The sequence below is a fragment of the Mirounga leonina genome, unplaced genomic scaffold (genome assembly GCF_011800145.1).
Source record: "Mirounga leonina isolate KUSES-001 unplaced genomic scaffold, KU_Mleo_1.0 Mir_115, whole genome shotgun sequence".
NCBI lineage: Eukaryota > Metazoa > Chordata > Mammalia > Carnivora > Phocidae > Mirounga > Mirounga leonina.
The window spans coordinates 32,465,614-32,487,032 of NW_023270268.1; the positions used below are offsets into that span (position 1 = coordinate 32,465,614).

General features: G+C 37.0%; 1 protein-coding gene and 1 non-coding gene across 4 annotated transcripts in view; one reads left to right on the forward strand and one right to left on the reverse strand.

Moving 5' to 3' along the window:
• Positions 1-21,419, reverse strand: part of STAG1 (stromal antigen 1) — a 409,713-nt gene that overhangs the window by 219,985 nt on the left and 168,309 nt on the right. For 2 of the 3 annotated variants that reach the window (XM_034995271.1, XM_034995264.1), the window contains exon 5: positions 12,921-13,017. In XM_034995271.1, coding sequence (XP_034851162.1) covers positions 12,921-13,017 — 97 coding nt within the window. Of the gene's footprint in view, positions 1-12,920; positions 13,018-19,764; positions 19,894-21,419 lie in introns of those variants that run through there. The other variant, XM_034995275.1, reaches the window with a different exon arrangement.
• LOC118007170 lies at positions 18,141-18,243 on the forward strand. Its single transcript, XR_004678303.1, has one exon. It is a non-coding gene; the product is annotated as a U6 spliceosomal RNA (small nuclear RNA).

Genomic DNA, 21,419 nt, shown 5'->3' on the forward strand with positions numbered 1-21,419 from the left:
GCTGGGTTTAGGCATTATTTGCTGTTCTTTCTCCAGCTCCTTTAGGTGTAGGATTAGTTTGTGTATTTGAGACCTTTCTTGTTTCTTGAGAAAGGCCTGGATTGCTATATACTTTCCTCTTAGCACTGCCTTTGCTGCATCCCAAAGATTTTGAACAGTTATGTTTTCATTTTCATTGGTTTCCATGAATTTTTTAAATTCTTCTTTAATTTCCTGGTTGACCCATTCATTCTTTAGTAGGATGCTCTTTAGTCTCCATGTATTTGAGTTCCTTCCGACTTTCCTCTTGTGATTGAGTTCTAGTTTCAAAGCACTGTGGTCCGAATATATGCAGGGGATGAGCCCAATCTTTTGGTACTAGTTGTGACCTAGGATATGATCTATTCTGAAGAATGTTCCATGGAGAATGTGTATTCTGCTGCTTTGGGATGGAATGTTCGGAATATATCTGTGAAGTCCATCTGGTCCAGTGTGTCATTTAAAGCCTTTGTTTCCTTGTTGATCTTTTGCTTAAATGATCTGTCCATTTCAGTGAGGGGGGTGTTAAAGTCCCTAACTATTATTGTATGTTGTCGATGTGTTTCTTTGATTTTGTTATTAATTGGCTTATATAACTGGCCGCTCCCATGTTAGGAGCATAGAAATTTAGAACTGTTAGATCTTCTTGTTGGGTAGACCCTTTAAGTAGGATATAGTGTCCTTCCTCAACTCTTATTATAGTCTTTGGTTTAAAATCTAATTTGTCTGATATAAGGATTGCCACCCCAGCTTTCTTTTGATGTCCCTTAGCATGGTAAATGGTTTTCCACCCTCTCATTTTCAATCTGGGGGTGTCTTTGGGTCTAAAATGAGTCTCTTGGGGTGCCTCTCCCTCTCCCCCTGCTTGTGTTCCCCTCTCAGTGTCTCTCTCTGTCAAAAAATAGGATCTTAAAAAAAAAAAAAAATTCCACTGTAAAAAAGAACAAGGAAGATCTCTGTGACTGATGCAGGGAGATTTTCAGGATACATTTTTAAGGGCAAAATGCAAAGTGCAAAACAGTATCTACAGTATGCAACTTTCTTGGGAAGAAAGGGGAAAATGGAATATACATATGTACCTTCTCTAGAGCAAATGGAAACAGGGAAGACCAAACAGAGTATTGACTGGCTACCTGCAGGGTGTGTGTGTGTATGTAAAGGAGGTGGAAAATCTAGAGGGAATAGGGGTGAAAGGATGATACTTAATTTGAATATACCTTCTTTTAAATTGAAGTATAGTTGACATACAATATTAATTTCAGGTGTACAACATAATGGTTTCACATTTATATACATTATGAAATGTTCCCCGTGATAAGTGTAGTTACATTTCTCACCTATACAGAGTTATTACAGTTATACTGAATACATTTTCTATGCTGTGTTTTTCATTCTTGTGACTTATTAATTTTATAACTGGAAGTTTATACCTCTTAATCCCCTTCACCTATTTCACCTAATTCCTCCCTCCACCCCTTTGGCAACCATCAGTTCTCCATATTTACGACTCTGTTTCTGTTTTCTTTGTTCATTTGTTTTGTTTCTTAGGTTCCAGCTATATGTAAAAACATAGGTATTTCTCTTTGTCTGACTTGTTTCACATAGCATTATACCCTCTAGGTCCAACCATGTCATGTTGATGTCCATCAATTTGCCATGCCAATGGCAAGATTTCATTCTTTTTTATGGCTGAGTAATATTGTATTGAGTATGTGTGCACACACATTCTTTATCCATTCATCTACTGATGGACATTTAGTTTGCTCCTATATCTTGGCTATTGTAAATAATGCTGTAGTAAACATAGGTGTGCATATCTTTTCAAATTAGTGTTTTCATTTTCTTCAGATAAATACCCAGAAGTGGAATTACTGGATCATAAGATATTTCTGTTATTAATCTTTTGAGGAACCTCCACACTGTTATCCTTAGTGACTTACCAATTTATATTCTCACAGTACATAAGGCTACCCTTTTCTCCAAACTCTTGTCTTTTTGATACTGGCCATTCTGGCTGGTGTGAAATGATAACTCATTGTGGTTCTGATTTGCATTACCCTGACGATTAGTGATGTTGAGCATCTTTTCATGTGTCTGTTGGCCATCTTTATGTATTCGTAGGAAAAATGTCTATTTACATTCTCTGCTCATTTTTAAATCAAGTTATCTGTTGTTTGGGGATTGAATTTTATGAGTTCTTTATATATTTTGGACATTAATCCTTCATCAGATATATGATTACAAATATCTTCTCCTATTTGTTATGTTGCCTTTCTGTTTTATTGATGGTTTGCTTCATTGTACAAAAGCTTTTTAGTTTGATATAGTCCCAACTGTTTATTTTGCTTTTGCTGCCCTTACCCAAGGAGATAGAACCCAGAAAACACTGGTAAGACTGGTGTTCAGAGATTTACTGCCTATGTTTTCTTTTAGGAGTTTTATGTTTTCAGGTCTTACATTTAGGTCTTTAATCCATTTTGAGTTTATTTTTGTATATGGTATAAGAAAGTGGTCCAGCTTTCTCTAATAAATCTTTAAAAAATTTTTAAAAAGAGAAAGTGGTCCAGTTTTATTCTTTTGCATGTCGCTACCCAGTTTTGTCAACATCGTTTATTGAAGACTATCTTTTCACCATTGTATATTCTTACTTCCTTTGTCATAGATTGACCATATATGTATGCATCAGTTTATTTCTGTACTCTTGTGTTCTGTTCTGTCACTCTATGTACCTGTTTTTGTGCCAGTACCATACGGTTTTGATTACTGTGGCTTTGTAGTATAGTTTGAAATCAGGAAGCTTGATACATCCAGCTGTGTTCTTCATCCAGCTTTGTTTTTCTTTCTCAAGTTTGCTTTGGCTATTCGGGGTCATTTGTGGTTCCATATGAATTTTAGGGTTATTCTAATTCTGTAAAAAAAAGCCTATTTGTATTTTGATAGGGATTATATTGAATCTGTGGATTGCACTGGGTTGTATGGACATTTTAACAATATTAAATCTTTCAATCAGTGAGCATGGTTTATCTTTTCATTTGTTTCTGTTGTCTTCAGTTTCTTTCCTCAGTGTCTTAATAGTTTTCAGTAGGTCTTTCACCCCCCTAGCTTAGATTTCTTCCTAAGTATTTTATCCTTTTTCTGCAGTTATAAATTTCTCTTTCCGCTAGTTACTTATTAGTGTATACAAACATAATTGATTCTTAATATTAATTTCGTATCCCGCAACATTACTGATTTTTGTTTATTCTAACAGTTTCTTGATGGAGTCTTTAGGTTTTCTATATATAGTGTCATGTCATCTGCAAAAAGTGACAGCTTAACTCCATACTTAAGTTGAATGCCTTTTCTTTCTTTTTGTCTGACTGCTGTGGCTAGGACTTCAAGTCCATGTTGAAAAAAGGTGGTGAGAGTGGACATCCTTGTCTTGTTCCTGATCTTAAAGGAAAACCTTTCAGCTGTTTACCATTGTGATGTTAACTGATTGTCATAAATGATCTTTATTATGTTGAGGTGTGTTTCTTCTATATTCTGTTCAGAGTTTTTATCATGAATGGAGGTTGAATTTTGCCAAACGCAATTTCTGCATTTCTTGAGATGATGATAGGATTTTTATCCTTTTATCTTGTTAATGTGACCTATCATATTGATTGATTTGCAGATATTGAACCATGCTTGCATCCCTGGAATAAATTCCATTTGATTATAGTGAATGATCCTTTTAATATATTTTTGAACTCAGTTTACTAATATTTTGATCAGGATTTTTACATATATATCCATCAGGGATATTGGCCTGTAATTTTCTTTAGTGTCTTTGTCTGGTTTTGGTATATATGTGATGCTGGTCTTGGAGAATGAATTTAGAAACCTTGTTTTTTCCTTCTGAATATTTTGGAATAATTTGGGAAGGATAGGTATTAACTCTTTTTAAAATGTTTGGTGAACAGACACTTCTCCAAAGAAGACATAGAAATGGTTAACAGACACATGAAAAAATGTTCATCATTAGCCATCAGGGAAATCCAAATCAAAACCTCCCTGAGATACCACCTTACAGCAGTCAGAATGGCAAAAGTTCACAAGGCAAGAAACAACAAATGTTGGAGAGGTTGTGAAAAAAGGGGAACCCTCTTACACTGTTGGTGGGAATGCGAGTTGGTACAGCCACTTAGGAAAATGGTGTGGAGGTTCCTCAAAAAATTAAAAATAGAGGGGGGAGGAGCAAGATGGCAGAGGAGTAGGAGACCTAAATTTCGTCTGGTCCCAGGAATTCACCGAGATAGGTATCAAACCATTCTGAACACCTACAAACTCAAAAGGAGATTGAAGAAAAAAATAGCAACTCTTTAAACAGAAAAGCGACCACTTTCTAGAAGGTAGGATGTGCAGAGAAGTGAATCCATGGCGATATTTGGAAATACAGACCATGGGAGGAGGGAACCAGCTACTGGCAAGTGATATAGCAGCCCAGCACAAAATCGGAACTTTTAGAAGTTGGCCCCACTGAGGGACGTCGCTCCAGTGACTAAGCGGGGGGTTGAACCCCCCCCTGGAACAGTGTACCGGGGGTGCCTGAGTGCAGCAGAGCTCCCAGGTATCGGATCGGGGAAGCCAGCTGCAAAGACGGAGTCAAGGAGTGGGCTCTCAGCTCGGGGTTGCCATAAACCGTGCTCCGTGGCACAGCTGGGCCACTACTCTTACAGCAGGGACCCAAGAAGCAGCAGATACAGGGAGACTCCCCTTCCTCCCCCGGGAGGAGCGGCGCAGGAGCGCACCAAAGGAATTTACTGGGTTTGTAAAGTCCAAATGGGGTCGTGTGTCTGAGATAGAAACTCTCAGTCATGCTGGAGTGGGGGTGGGTGGGGGGTGGGAGGGATGGGGTGGCTGGGTGATAAGACGCTGGGGAGGGTATGTGCTATGGTGAGCGCTGTGAATTGTGCAAGACTGTTGAACCACAGATCTGTACCTCTGAAACAAATAATGCAATATACGTTAAGAAAAAAAAAAAAAAAGAAGATAGCAGGAGGGGAAGAATGAAGGGGGGGAAATGGGAGGGGGAGATGAACCATGAGGGATGATGGACTCTGAAAAACAAACTGAGGGTTTTAGAGGGGAGGGGGTGGGAGCTTGGGTTAGCCTGGTGGTGGGTATTGAGGAGGGCACATTCTGCATGGAGCACTGGGTGTTATGCACAAACAATGAATCATGGAACACTACATCAAAAACTCATGAATGTAATGTATGGTGATTAACATAACAATAAAAAATTAAAAAAAAAAAGAAAGAAAGAAACTCTCAGTCACAGGCTGGGAGAGTATGGAGCGCAGCCGGAGACTGGGGAGACAGGAGTGACTGACTGCTTTTCTCTGGGGGCACACTAAGGAGTGAGGCACCGAGTTCGTTGCTCCTCCAGGGCGGAGATTCGGAGGCCCCCATTTTCCTTCTCATGCTCCAAAGCTGTATGCAAAGCTTTCAGGGAACAAAAGCTCCCGAGAGCAAACCCGAGCAGATTACTTAGCCTGGCCCCAGCAAGGGCGGGGCAATTCCGCCTCCAGCAAAGACATTTGGGAACCACGGCAACAGGCCCCTCCCCCAGAAGATCAGCAAGAACAGCCCCCAAGACCAAGTTTACCGATCAATGAAAATGGCAGAACTCCAGTGCTAGGGGAATACAATACATAGAATTCATGGCTTTTTTCCCCATGATTCTTTAGTCTTTCAAAGTTAATTTTTTTAATTTTCTTTTTTTTCTTATCCTAATTTTAAATTTTTTCTCTTTCCCTTTTTCAACCAACAACTTATCAAGCCTTTTTTTAAAAATCTTTTTTATTTTTCGTTTTTAGAGTCATATTCTATCCCTTCATTGTAGTTAACTTTATTTTTTATATATATATGTAAGTGTTCTCTCTTTAAAATTTTGGGATACAGTTTCTTCTAATAGACCAAAATATACCCTAAATCTCTAGTGTATGGCTTTGTTCTCATCTCTTGCCTGATCACACTCTCTCCCCCCCCCTTTTTTTAATTTCTCTTCTTTTTTCAACAAACTTATCAATTCCATTTATAAAATCTTTTATAATTTTCAACTTTAGAGTCATATTCCATCCCTTCATTGTACTTACCCTTATTTTTGTACATAGACAAGTTTCTCTTTCTTTAAAATTTTGGGAGGCCGTTGTCTTCTAACAGACAAGAATATGCCCAAAATCTAGTGTGTGGCACTGATCTATTCACCAGTCTGATCATATTTGATCATATTCTTTTTTTTTTTTTTTCTTTATTTCCCTTTCTTTTCCCCGTGGTTTCGGGTCTCTTCTGATTTGTTTAGTGTATATTTTTCTGGGGTCGTTGTTACCCTGTTAGCATTTTGTTCTCTCATTCATCTATTCTCCTCTGGACAAAATGACAAGATGGAAAAAATCACTTCAAAAAAAAAGAACAAGAAGCAATACCGACTGCCAGGGACCTAATCAATATGGACATTAGTAAGATGTTGGAACTAGATTTCAGAATGACGATTATAAAGATATTAGCTGGGCTTGAAAAAAGCATGGAAGATACCAGAGAATCCCTTTCTGGAGGAATAAAAGAACTAAAATCTACCAAGTCGAAATTAAAAAGGCTATTAATGAGATGCATTGGATAAATGAGGCAGAAGAGAGAATTAGTGATATAGAAGACAAAATGGTGGAGAATAAAGAAGCTGAGAAAAAGATATAAACAACTACTGGATCACAAGGGCAGAATTCAACAGATAAGTGATACCAAAAGATGAAACAATATTAGAATAATTGGAATCCCAGAAGAAGAAGAAAGAGAGAGAGGGGCAGAAGGTATACTGGAGCAAATTACAGCAGAGAACTTCTCTAATTTGGAGAAGGAAACAGGCATCAAAATCCAGGAGGCACAGGGAACCCCTCTCAAAATCAATAAAAATAGGTCAACACCCCGACATCTAATAGTAAAACTTACATGTCTCAGAGAAAAAGAGAAAATCCTGAAGGCAGCTCAGGACAAGAGTTCTGTAACCTACAATGGTAGAAATATTAGATTGGCAGCAGACCTATCCACAGAGACCTGGCAGGCCAGAAAGGACAGGCATGATACATTCAGAGCACTAAACGAGAAAAATATGCAGGCAAGAATACTATATCCAGCTAGGCTGTCACTGAAAATAAAAGGAGAGATAAAAAGCTTCCAGGACAAACAAAAACTAAAGGAATTTGCAAACACAAAACCAGTCCTACAAGAAATATTGATAGGGGTCCTCTAAGCAAAGAGAGAGTCTAAAAGCAACATAGACCAGAAAGGAACACAAACAATATACAGTAACAGTCACCTTACAGGCAATACAATGGCACTAAATTCCTATCTTTCGATAGTTACCCTGAATGTAAATGGGCTAAATGCCCCAATCAAAAGGCACAGGGTATCAGATTGGATAAAAAAACAAGACCCATCGATATGCTGCCTGCAAGAGACTCGTTTTATTTTATTTTTATTTTTTTAAAGATTTTATTTATTTATTTGACACAGAGAGAGAGAGAGAGTGAGAGCAGGAACACAAGCAGGGGGAGTGGAAGAGGGAGAAGCAGGCTTCCCGCTGAACAGAGAGCCCGATGTGGGGCTCGATCCCAGGACACTGGGATCATGACTTGAGCCAAAGGCAGACGCTCAATGACTGAGCCATCCAGTTGCCCCTGGAATTTTTTTTTTAAGATTTTATTTTATTTGACAGAGAGAGAGCACAAGTAGGGGGAGCAGCAGGCAGACGGAGAGGGAGAAGGGGAGCCTTGAGGGGAGCCTGACGTGGACCTCCATTGTGTACCTCTATGACAATTTATTTAATCATTCTCCTATATATGAGTGTTTAGGTTGTTTCCAACATTTTACAATAGCAAATAATATTGTATTAAGTAACCCTGTGCCTTTATTTTCTTAGTTCTGGAGGTATATCTTCATGGCAAATTTACACAAGTAGGATGGCTAGATAAAAACAAATGTAGTTTTGGTAGATACTGCCAAATCTCTTTCCATCAGAGATGTATCAATTTTTATTCCAGGAAACAATGTAACAATGTCTATTTTCTGATAGCTTAACCAACACAGTATTTTTGTAATTTTTAAATTTATCAATCTGATAGGTGAAAAATGATATCTCAGTGTAGATGCAATTTGCCTTTCTCTTCTTTCATATGTTTTAAGATACACTCACTAAATTTTCATTAGTGTTTGGGTATATTTCTGGATTTTTATTATATTCCACTGATGTGAAAGGACAGTGTGCCTTCTTCGTTAATCATATTAAGAAAAGACCATTCTATGACTTTTATCAAAATGTTCTAAAATCCATTTTTTCAAATGCCTCTTCAGAAACAAAGAAGATGCTAGAAAGGGAAACCGGCAAGGGAAAGGAACAGAGAATTGAAAGAAAAAGTAACAGAAATAGCTCTCAAGCCTCACTTTTAAGAGAAATATAAATTAAAATCATCCATATACAAAAATTAACAATCAACAACCTAATTATAAAGTTAAAACTGTAAAACTACAGATTTTCCTTCACTTATGATGGGGTTACAACCTGATAAGCCCATTGTACATAAGTTAAAAATATTAAATCAAAAATGCACTTAATACATCCAACCCACTGAGTATCACAGCTTAGTCTAGCCTCCCTTAAGTGTGCTCAGAACACTTCATTGCCTACAGTTGGGTAAAATCATCTAATACAAAGCCTATTTTATATACAGTGTTGAATACTTCATGTAATTTACTGAATGCTGTACTGAAAGTGAAAAGCAGAATGATTGTAGAGGTAAAGAATGGTTGTGAGTGTACTGGCTGGTAGGTGTGGCTCACTGCTTATGCCCAGTATCAGGAGACAGCATCCTATCACATATCTCTAAGCCCAAGAAAAGGTCAAAATTCAAAAATCGAAGTACAGTTTCTATTGAATGCATATTATTGTACCATTGTAGAGTTAAAAAAAATCACAAGTTGAGGGGTGCCTGGGCAGCGCAGTAGATTAAGCATGGAACTCTTGGGTTTCAGTTCAGGTCGTGATCTCAGGGTCATGAGATCAAGCTCCACGTTACGCTCTATGCTCAGTGCAGAGTCTGTATAAGACTGTCTATCCCTCTCTCTTTGCCCCTCTCCCTCTAAAATAAATAAAATCTTTAAAAACAGATTTAAAAAAAAATCACAAGTTGAACCATAATCAGTTGGGGACTGTCTCTATTTGAAAAATAATATAGGGATAAATCTTCATGCCCTTTTATTTAGCAATGGATTCTTAGATTTGACACTAAAAGCAGGAGCAAAAAAATAAAAAACAGATGGAAAAGACTAAATTAAAATTTAAAACTTTTGAGCACAAAAGGACATCTTTAAGGAAGTGAAAAGACAAGCTACAAAATGGGAAGGAAGTAGTTCTAAGTTATATATCTGAGGAGGGCTTAGTATTCAAAATATATACAGAACTCTATAAACAATGCACAACAAAAGGAAAACTAATTTAGAAATGAACAAAGGACTTGAATACACATTTCTTTAAAGAAGATATACAAATGGCCAACAGACACATGAAAATGTGTTCAAGATCACTGATAATTAAGGAAACACAAATCAAAACCACTACAAGATACCACTCCATACATACTAGGACACTTAAAATAAAAAAATTGGAAAATAGCAAGTGTTGGCAAGGATGTGGAGAAAAGGGAACCATAGTGCACAATTGGTGGGAATATAAACTGGTGCAGCCACTGTGGGAAACAATATGGAGAGGAGGTGAAGAAATAAGAATCCTTATAACATTTTTTGGAAGAACATAAAATGCTACAGCTGCTGTGGGTAACAATTTGATGGTTCCCTAAAAAGGAAAATAGAATTACCATAGGATCCAGCAATTCCACTCCTACATATTTACCCCCCCAAACTCAAGAAAAAAGTACTCAAACAGAATTTGTTCATAAATGTTTAGAGCAGCAATATTCACAATAACCAAAAGGTGGAAATAATCCAAATATCCATCAACAGATGAATAAATTTAAAAATTGTGATCTATGCCACAACGTTATTCAGCCATTAAAAGGAATGAATTATAGATATATGGTACTACCTTGATAAACCTTGAAGACATTATGGTTAAGTTAAAGAAATCAGACACAAAAGGTCAGATGTTGTAGAACTACTTTTATAATTAAGATGACCAAAACAGGCAAATCTACAGGAACAGAAAGCAGATTAGAATTTGCCAAGGACTGAAGGAGGACAAGAAAATGGGAATGATTAACTTAATAAATACAAGGTACTCTCCTGGAGTGATGAAAACTTTTGATACTAGAGAGAAGTGGTTGCACAACATTCAACATTGTGAACATGCTAAAAGTTGCTGAACTGTACAGTTTAAAATGGTTAACTGTAATAAATTAATAAATAGGCTAATTGTATGTTAAGTGAATTTCACCTCTATTTAAAAAAAAAAATCACACTGGCACATCATTTTTACATCATTCATAAGACCGACCCCAAAATTTGATAAAAACACTTTGTTGAAAAGACCAAGAAGCAACATCCTCATGTATTACTAATGCGAGCAAAAATGAGTACAATTCCTATAGAAGTTAGGCAATATCTGATATAATTTTACAAATACATTTTCCCACAGACATTCTTCCACAAAGAGCAAATAAGGTATACACAAAATTACTCATTACAGTACTGTTTGTAACAGCAAAAGACTACAAATAATGCAATGGTCTTTTAATAGAAGACTAGTTTAACTAAATTATTATACACACAACACACACAAAGGAATGCTATGATGCTGTGTTAACAAAGCTCCCTATACATAAGTATCTTTTGTATGAGAGTGGTGGGGAAGGAAAATATATATTCCTACTTATACATACAGAAATTAGATAAATAATGACAACAGACAGATGAATATACAACTAAGTAGTTAAACGCAGTTAACTCTGTGGAGACAGATGGGAAGGCAGGAAGTGGTAAAGACTTTTTGCTTTAGATATTCTAAAGCTTTCTGGTCTTTTGAAAACTGGGAATGAATTAAAAAAGGAAAAAAATTAAAGATTACCAGTTGTTTTAAAATCAAAACCAAATCCAAGAGAACATTTAACATAGATTAGATAATACATTTAAAGTACATCATTCAGTGATTGCCTTATACCCACCATTTTAAGGCTACAAAATTAACAAAGTCACCTTCCTCCAAATAGCATAATCTCCTGCCACTCTCCACCAATCTCAATGCTCTCAGATTCATGTTTAACCTCTATTTATGTCCAAGAGTGTACCCTGCTTTCTTGTCTTGAAGCATTTATACATGATCTGTTAACTTTGGCCTTTCTCGTCCCCTTTACCTTTCTCTTCCTCAGCCTCAGTCTCACCACAGACTTTCTTCCCCTGAGATGCACTTTCTTACAAATACTCTGACATTTACACATACATAGAGATACAAAGCCTGCGCTAAATCAGAAGCCCCTCTTTGCTACTACCATAGTATCTTGTCCTTAGGGACACAGACTCCAGATTGAGACAAGCCTGGCTTTGAATCTTGAGTTTGGCACTTAAACTAACTGTATGATGTCCAAAAACTTACCTCAGCAGTTTATTCTCAGTTTCCTGATCTATAAAAATCACGAACTGCCTGATCTGACTATGTAACCAATATATTAAATGAGCAAATGCATGTAAAACACAAAGCATAACACTTATTAAATTGTCGTTAAATTATAACCAGTGCTGTTATTCTTAAGATGGCAGTGGTGAGCACTTTACTGAACTACTGGTATATTTCCCTCTCTGCTCCTTGTAATTAAGCCTCCTTTGAAAATTACAAATACTCTAATATTGCAGAGATTGTCTTGATAACATGTGTATACTCTGAAGAGGAATGTACATGCTTAGTACAAGATAGGTGTTCTGTAAATATTTGATAAACTACTTTTGTCAATACTGTGAGTGACAAACAGAAATAGAAAGCCTTGGGTGCCTGAGTGGCTCAGTTGGTTGGGCGACTGCCTTCGGCTCAGGTCATGATCCTGGAGTCCCAGGATCGAGTCCCGCATCGGGCTCCTTGCTCAGCGGGAAGTCTGCTCCTCCCTCTGACGCTCCCCCATCTCATGCTCTCTCTGTCTCTATCTCATTCTCTCTCTCAAATAAATAAATAAAATCTTAAAAAAAAAAAAAAATAAGAAAGCCTTCAAGAAATCAACTGTATTAGTGATCTTAATAAAAGATCACTGTACTTTCTGCGCTGAAAGGCAAAGAATGCTGATTTACAAACTGATTTCCCCCATGTAACACATTATAATCTGTTCAGATTTATCTATTCCTGAGAAGAAAAATATCTATCAATTATCTATTAATATGATAAAAACAAAATTGTATTTTATTTAAAAATACTGTCTACAGACTTCCAATGAATGATAACCTTAAGAAACCTGATTCTGGTACTTATGTTACCTAAAGCAAATTACTGAAGCTTCAAGTACTTCATCTATACAATGAGGACCAAAACACTGACAAGGATACAAAATAATGAATGTTAGCAACTAGTAAAATTCCTAATATGGAGCATAGGCACAAATAATACCAGTAAATATCACTTATAAAAGCTTATGATCTAAAGTCAACTCACAAATTCATAAACGAATTTTCGATTTCCTTCAAATTTCATAAATTTTTAGAAATCTGTTATTTCATAGCCAAACTGAACAAAAACAAGATGAAACATACTTAAATAGCAATAATTTTCCTTATCAGAAAAAGATTAGGTCATAGTTCTAGGATGGATTATATACAACTAAAGAAAGGTGAAGTAAATTTGACACTGTTGGACTGACAGACTCAATGTAATTATTTATCCCAACATTATGTACCTCGACATCCTGAACACTGGATAAAAAAGTTGATTAAATCCAGAAGTGCGATGTCCCTGTCTTGTTTATATGATTCAATCCAGTCATCCACCACGGACTGTAGGGAAAAAAAATATATGAAAATGAAAACTTCAAAATAACTAATACAACAGCAAATAAATTTTTTTAAAGTTTGTGATTTTATCTATGTGTGTCCACTTAAAGAAATCATTCCTCTGCAGCCAAATAAAACTAAAGATTTCTTTATTTCCAAAGGTACTTAAAAGATGAGTTACTAGGTTTCAAAAATCTGTTTAGACCACTATACAAATCTGACAAGTCCAATAATTATTAAGCAACTATAGATACCAATATTCAAACCACACTGTGAGAATAACACAAAAGCTAAGCTAATTACACTTACACACTCAGAAAGTTTCTAAATATCAAAAAACCTATTCCATTAGTACTGCATAAAAAGAATACACACCATATATAACCAAATGCATTTTTGTCAGAATGCAAAACTGAGTCAATATTAGGAAATCAAGTAATTCAATTTATGAAGTAAAGGAGAGAAATTAAATGATCATATTACTAGATCTCAAAATGGTATCTGATAAAACTGTGCAGCCAAGCTTAATGAACAACTCCTAGAAAAACTAGTTAGATGAAATATACATAAACAAGGTGAAGATAAAGATTAAGATATTTGTTGAAATGCTCAAGACATTTCAACTCAAAAAGGAACAAGGCAAGGATGTTTTAAGTTTTTAGTTAAAGCAAAAATGAGTAAAATATTAATAAAGAAAATTCTCCCAACAGTTGAAAAAAATAGCTAACAATCTCTACTAAAGTGACTCAAAAGATTCATAATGGAAAAAATTTGACAAGACAGGTGACAAAAGATAAATGTACAAAATAACTTTTATTATTTATTTATTTATTTATTTATTTATTTATTTTTTAAAGATTTTATTTATTTATTTGACAGAGAGATAGACAGAGGAGCACAAGCAGAGGGAGTGGCAGAGGGAGAGGGAGAAGCAGGCTCTGCACTGAGCAGGGAACCCGATGCGGGACTCGATCCCAGGACCCTGAGATCATGACCTGAGCCGAAGGCAGACGCTTAACCATCTGAGCCACCCAGGCGCCCTGTACAAAATAACTTTTAGATATTGGCAATATATAAAAAACATAAATGGATAAGCAGCGTGTTCACAACTACAATTATCTAAGAATAAATTCAAGAAAGGTATAAATATTATTGAGGAAAATTATAAAAACTCAAAGGATATAGAAAACCACGTAAATAAGTTTCATATATGGAGTTTAAAAAAAAAAAAGCCTTAAAGCTCTACTAATAAAGTCTTTCTAAACTGTTAGGCAGATTTAATGTGATTCCATATAGCATACTTGTAGACAATATAGTTTGAGGTTTCCCTGGGTGGGGGTAGGGTATCAGAGAAAATGTATGACAATTTTTAAACACTTTTAAAATAAATTTTTACTTTTATATGAAAATACAATTATATACAGTAAGATGTATGAAACTTAAGTTACACCTTGATGAAATTTTACAAATACATATACCTGTGTAATCCTAACCAAGATGAAAGTATAAGACACTTCCAAAACTGAAATGGCTCCCTGATGCTCCCTTCCAGTCAAAAACCATCCCCAGCTCAAAGGGTTTAACTATTATTCCTTAACAATGGACATGTTTTTGAAATTCATATAAATAGTATCCTCTTTTATGTTTGACTTCTTTTAATCAAAGTTTATCAGTTCTTATGTGTATTAGTACTTTAATTTTTTGCACTGCTGGGTAGCATCTGATTGTATTAACATACCATAATTTATTATCCATTATACTATTTAAGGACAGGACTACTGTTTCCATTTTAAGGCTATCACGAATAAAATTGCCATAAACATGACTGTACACATACTGTGATGGACATAAACTTTTTTCTGTTGTGTATATGTCCAGTAGCAAACTTATTAAAACATAGAACATATGTGTGTAGATGGTTAGTAGACAATGCCCTACAATTTTCCAAAACAAGTGTACTAAATTATACTTCCATCAGCAATTTATGAAATCTATCAATGTATGAGATTGGGTGTTCCACATCCTCACCAATACTATGTATCATCAATACTATTAATTTAACCATTCTGGTTGAGCATATGCCTTCTTTAATAACCTCTTCTACTGAAGAGCAACCACATTCCCTTCTTCCATGTGAAAGAGAGGACTTTTTTTTAATTGCTAATGTATATAACACTCTGTTTCTCTGTCTCATCACATTAGTGTCTGGAAGGTTTTACTTTGAAGGTAAACAGAAAATTTTTAGAAAGAATATTACAGTTGTAGAAGAGGGTAAAAAGAAAAAGAAAGAATACCATGATATCTGTTCAAGGTTCAGTTCTGCTGAATAATGTGTCAAGGACATGTTGGCTAAGAATGGTGGTGAGGACAAGGAATGGATAAAGCAGGTCAAGTGATTTTAAAACTCACAGCTCAAGCAAAAATGCTTTCTGACCAAGGTAAGGAAGTATGGCACAAAGCTAAAGAGGAAGCCATTTCTCCACTTCTACATGAGGCCCATAATTGTGAAAACACTCTGAAGATGGTGAACAAATTTTAATTCCCAAAGTGACAGTACGAATGTATAATCCCACCAGCTGTATGTGAGGAGTCCAAAAACAGTCTGAATAAAACTAGTTAACAGGGACTTGAGCATTATAAATGTTAAAATTTAACATAAAAGTACTGAAAATTAATATAGATCAAATCTAATGTAGGACTAGAAAATATAAGAAAATAGAGCACAGAAATAAATCCAGGTATATACAGAACTTAAGCTATGACAAAGGAGATACTTCAATTTTTGAGGAAAAGGAGTGGTTAATTTAATAAATGATTCTGGTATAATCTGTTATTCTTCTGAAAGGAAACATTTTAAATTTTTTTTTTAAGATTTTATTTATTTATTTGACAGAGAGAGACATAGTGAGAGAGAGAGCACAAGCAGGGGGAGTGGGAGAGGGAGAAGCAGGCTTCCCGCTGAGCAGGGAGCCCGATGCGGGGCTCGATCCCAGGACCCTGGGATCATGACCTGAGCCGAAGGCAGACACTTAACGACTGAGCCACCCAGGCGCCCTGAAAGGAAACATTTTAAAAGAGAAGGTAAAAGCCAAAGAATCTAAAGAACTAAACTCCAGAGAGATAAATCCTTCTTGAATTGGCAGACATTGGTGATTGTTAGAGGCACTGCCAAGTATGGGCAAGGTTGCTGGATTATACAGTATTTCGTAATATATAAGGCCTTGGCTTAGCCTAGGGGACAGGATAAAACAGAAAACCACATAAGACACATTGTGGGGAATCTTCACTAGAGAAAATATTTTTAAGTAGCCATACGGTACACACACAGGGGACCAAAGGATAAGAAATATGGCACATGTCTCATCAAAAAGAATGAAAGCCAAGGGATAATGAAAAGACGTATTTAAAGTACGGAAAGAAAAAACTGCCCATCACTTGGTGAAAAAACCCAGCTTCCCTGTGATCCCACAAAGATCCACAAATGGACAGCAATCCACCAACAACTCCAGGAGACCTCTAGAGTCCACTTAGGACATTTTAACAATAAGAAAAATGAGAATCATCACATGAGAAGGAAGGCAACTTCATTTTGCATGCATAATCCCATCCCCCAAACTAACACCAGTTCACAGTGCTCAGAAGGAACTTCCCAGTTAAAAAGAGTTCCTCTTGCTAGGAAAGGAAGAATATGGTGAGCAACCAGTTCCCCAGCCTTGCAGGACACTGTGCAGAAGCCCACCTTTGGTTTCACCCCTAGATCAGCAACCCACAGATGTACTGAGCTAGCTAGGAACAAGGAATAAAAGCAGAAGCTATTAATAGCAGACAAGCACCAGCAGCAATCATGGTTCAGAGACCTACTCTACAGACAAACTCGGCATATTTTACCACTGACAAAGCCAAAGGTTAGCACAGCCACTGTGGACTCCTGCAGATCTTGCCAGATTTCTCCCCACAGGTATTTCCGTAGGCTGAAACCAGCTGCCTGAGTCTCTCCCTGAAACCTTTCCCTGCTACCACCAGATCTGCCCCACACCCATGCAGCATCTCTATGGCTGCAGAAGTGTAAGACACCAGTCACCTGAGTCCCTCTGTAGCCCCACAGGAGCCAATGAGCCACATAAGCAGCCAATTTGAGCTTCTACAGCTAGGTGAGTATAAGACTCCAGCCTAGTGCAACTTCCCCATCACTGAACACTGTTCCCACACTCAGAGGTAGCCCCTCTAGCTGTGTACCACTGACCTAACACTCATCACTGGCCTCCCACTGCAGCATGCATGCACAAGGCTAGCGAAATAGGCAGCCACTGATGAGTATACCAAAAGCCAAGAAACCCTGCAGCTGCTAGTAGGCTCAGATCAGGAGGCCCTACCTTCTGTCACTGTCTGGGTCCACCTTGCCCATCTGTACCTCTAGGTACAGCTCCTCTAGGCTGTGTACCCACAACTGCAACCCACCAAGCCCCACCCACGGCCTCCACCACAGGGTGCTTGCCTGGAGGGAGTATGCAACCACAGGAGAGCACACTGCCAGCCAGGGCCTCTACAGCTACTGGTGAGCCCATATTTGGCTCTAGTCCTTGCTACCTGCACTGATACTTATTACTATAACTGTGTCTGAGGCAGGTCTCTTCCACTGCATAGACAGCTCCAGCTACCCACCACAGCTGAGTGTGTGCACCCCATTGGCTCTGGCCACGATCACTGTCTGCCTTGGTCCCTAGTTACAAACTGGAGGTGTTGCTTAGGACCCAAACAGCCCTTGCAGCCAGTACAGATCTTCCACAGTGCTCACTAAAAACCACCTGGTTGTCAATGCAGTGAAACATGGTGGCCTGAACCGAAAAGACATCACACCTTCCTGGACCCACATGCCACATTGCTTACCCTACACCAGTAGACCAAAGGTCACCACATGATTAAGTGTGCCCTCACACACAGGTAAAAGGCTCCCCTTATGGAAGAGGTAACTGCTTCTTAATGCATAGACATGAAAGCACAGCTTCAGGATTATGAAGAATCAAGGAACTTTGTCTCCACAAAAGGAATGAGGTATACCTCCAGTAACTGGCCCAAAGAAATCCAGATCCAGAAACTGCTGAACAAAGAATTCAAAATAGTTTTTGGTGATTGCTTCTGCAGCACATATACTAAATTGAAATGATACAGAGATGAGCATGGCCCCTATGCAAGGATGACATGCAAACTCATTAAGCATTCCAAAATTAAAAAAAAAAAATTATACACCTTATCAGAGAGGTCCAAAAGAACACAGATAAACAAAGATATCAGAAAAAATATATAACAACAAAATAAAAAGTTAAAGAAAGAAAATGTAAGAAAGCACAACGGAAATTCTGGAGCTAAAGAATACAATGAGTATAATGAAGAATTGAGTAAGAGTTTCAACAATGAACTTGAATAAGCTGAAGGGAGAATTAGTAAGCTAGAACACAGATCAAATGAAATTATCTAAATATAGCAGCAAAAAGAAGAGTGACAAGGAATGAAGAAAGCTTATGGGAATTATGGCATACTGACAAAAGAAATAACATATACATCATTGGAGTCCCAAAACGAAATGAGAAGAAAATATAGAAAGCTTATTTTAAAAAATAATGGATCAAGTTATTTTTTTTTTTTTAAAGATTTTATTTATTTGTTTGAGAGAGAGAGACACAGCAAGAGAGGGAACACAAGCAGGGGGAGTGGGAGAGGGAGAAGCAGGCCCCCCGCGGAGCAGGGAGCCCGATGTGGGACTCGATCCCAGGACTCCGGGATCATGACCTGAGCCGAAGGCAGACGCTTAACAACTGAGCCACCCAGGCGCCCTGGATCAAGTTATTTTTTTATTTCTCTTTTGATTTCTTTTGACACACTGTTCAACAGCATATTTAATCTCCACATATTTATGGATTTTCCAGTTTTCATGTAATTAATTTCTAGTTTCATACTATTGTGTACGTAAAATAAATATGCTTGATATGATTTTGATCATCATTAAGACTTGTTTTCAGGGGGCACCTGGGCGGCTCAGATGGTTAATTGTCTGCCTTCAGCTCAGGTCATGATCCTGGGGTCCTGGGATAGAGCCCCACATTAGGTTCCTGGCTCAGTGGGGAGCCTGCTTCTCCCTCTCCCTCTGCCTCTCCCCCTGCTCATGCTCTCTCTCTCTCTGTATCTCTGTGTCTCAAATGAATAAATAAAATCTTAAAAAAAAAGTTTAAAAGAAAAAAAAGACTTGTTTTCTGGCCTAACACATGATCTGTCTTGGAAAATAGTTCCATGTGAACTTGAGAAGAATGTGTATTCTGTTCTTTTGGATGAAATGTCTTGCAAATATCTGTTAGGACTATTTAGTCTAACCTGTCATTTAAGGTTTCCTTACTGACTCTGTATAAATGATCTATGAATTGATGTAAGTGGGGTATTAAAGTCCCCCACTATTATTGGACTGCTGTACATTTCTCCCTTTAGGTCTCTTTAATATTTTCTTTACATATTTAGGTGCTCCTATGTTGGGTGCATAAATATTTACAAATGCTGTATCATCTTATTGGATTGACCCCTTTATCATTACGTAACAGGATTTGTTGTCTCATATTACAATCCTTGTTTTTAAAATCTATTTTGGCTGGTGTAAATATAGCTAATCCAGCTTTCTTATAGTTTCCATTTGCATGGGATACATTTTTCCATCCCTTTGATTTAAGGCCATGTGAGTCCTTATATCTAAGGTGAGTCTCTCACCATGTAGATGGATCTTCTTATTGTTATCCATTCAGCTGCTCCATGTCTTCTGATTTGCAAATTTAGTCCATTTACCTTTAAAGTAATTACTGATAAGTATGTACTTAATGCCATTTTGTTTATTTCCTGGCTATCTTTGTAGTTCTTCTCTATTCTTTTCTTCTTCCCTTGAAACACAGGAAAATGTAAATTTAACATACCAAAATTTATGGGATGAAGCAAAAGCAGTTCTAAGAGGGAAGCTCACAGTGATAAATGCTTATATCAAGAAACAATAAAAACCTCAAATATATAACCTAACTGTATACATAAAGGAACTAGAAAAAAAAAAAAAAAAACAAAGCCCAAAGTTAGAAGGAAATAATAAAGATGAGAGTAGAAATAAGTGAAATAGAAACTAAAAGGATAATAGAAAAGATCAATGAAACTAAGAGCTGCTTCTTTGAAAAGATGAACAAAACTGACAAACCTCTGGACTCATCTACAAGAAAGATGACTCAAAATCAGACCTAAGACATGTTATGACTGATACCACTGAAATAGAAAGGATCCTAAGATATTACTATAAATAATCATATGCTAAGAAATTGGACAACTTAGAAAAAATGGATAAATTCTTAGAAAATAAAAACTCCCGAGACCGAACCATTATCTAATAGAACACCTGCACTTACTAGTAAGGAGACTAAATAAGTTATGAAAAGCCTCCTAACAAACAACATTACAGGACGAGTCAGCTTCTCTGGTGAATTCTACCAAACATTCAAATTAGAATTAATACAAATCCTTTCTAATAGAAGAGGAGAAAACTTTACCAAACTCACTTTAAGAGGCAAGCATTACCCTGATCCCAAAACAAGATACAGATACCTTGCAGGCCAGGAGAAAATGGAAAGATAAATTCAAAGTGCTAAAAGAAAGAAACTATCAACCAAGAATACTTTACCTAGTAATGCTGTCCTTCAAAACTGAAAGTGAAATAAAGACCTTCCCTAAACAAAAGTTGAGGGAATTCATCACCACTAAACCTGCATTACAAGAAATGCTGAAAAGAGATTTGAGCTGAAACAAAAGGACTCTACTATTAACATGAAAACATGACAAAATACAGAACTCCTGGGTGGCTCAGTTGGTTAAGTATCTGCCTTCGGCTCAGGTCACAATCCTGGAGTCCCAGGATTGAGCACCCCCGTCAGGCTCCCTGCTCAGTGGGGAGTCTGCCTTTCCCTCTCCCCGCCCCCCTTGTTCTTTCTCTCTCTCTCTCTCTCTCTCTCTCTCACTCTCTCTCACATAAATAAATAAAATCTTTTAAAAAGACCATGATAATATATGACACACATAGCACACGGAGAGATTCAGAACCCCTAATATTATAATATGGTAGTGTGTTAACTACTTTAGTATAAAAGTTAAAGGACAAAAATATTAAAAATAGCTATCACTTCAATGAACACACAATATAAAAAATGTAAATGTGACATCAAAAACATAAACATAAAAGTGGGGGGATCTTGTAGAGATAGCTGCACTCTCATGTTCACTGCATCATTTTCCACAATGGCCAAAATATGGAACAACCTAAGTGCCTATCAATGGATGAATGAATAAGGAAAATGTAGTATATATACATTGGAATACTTTTCAGCCAAGAGAAA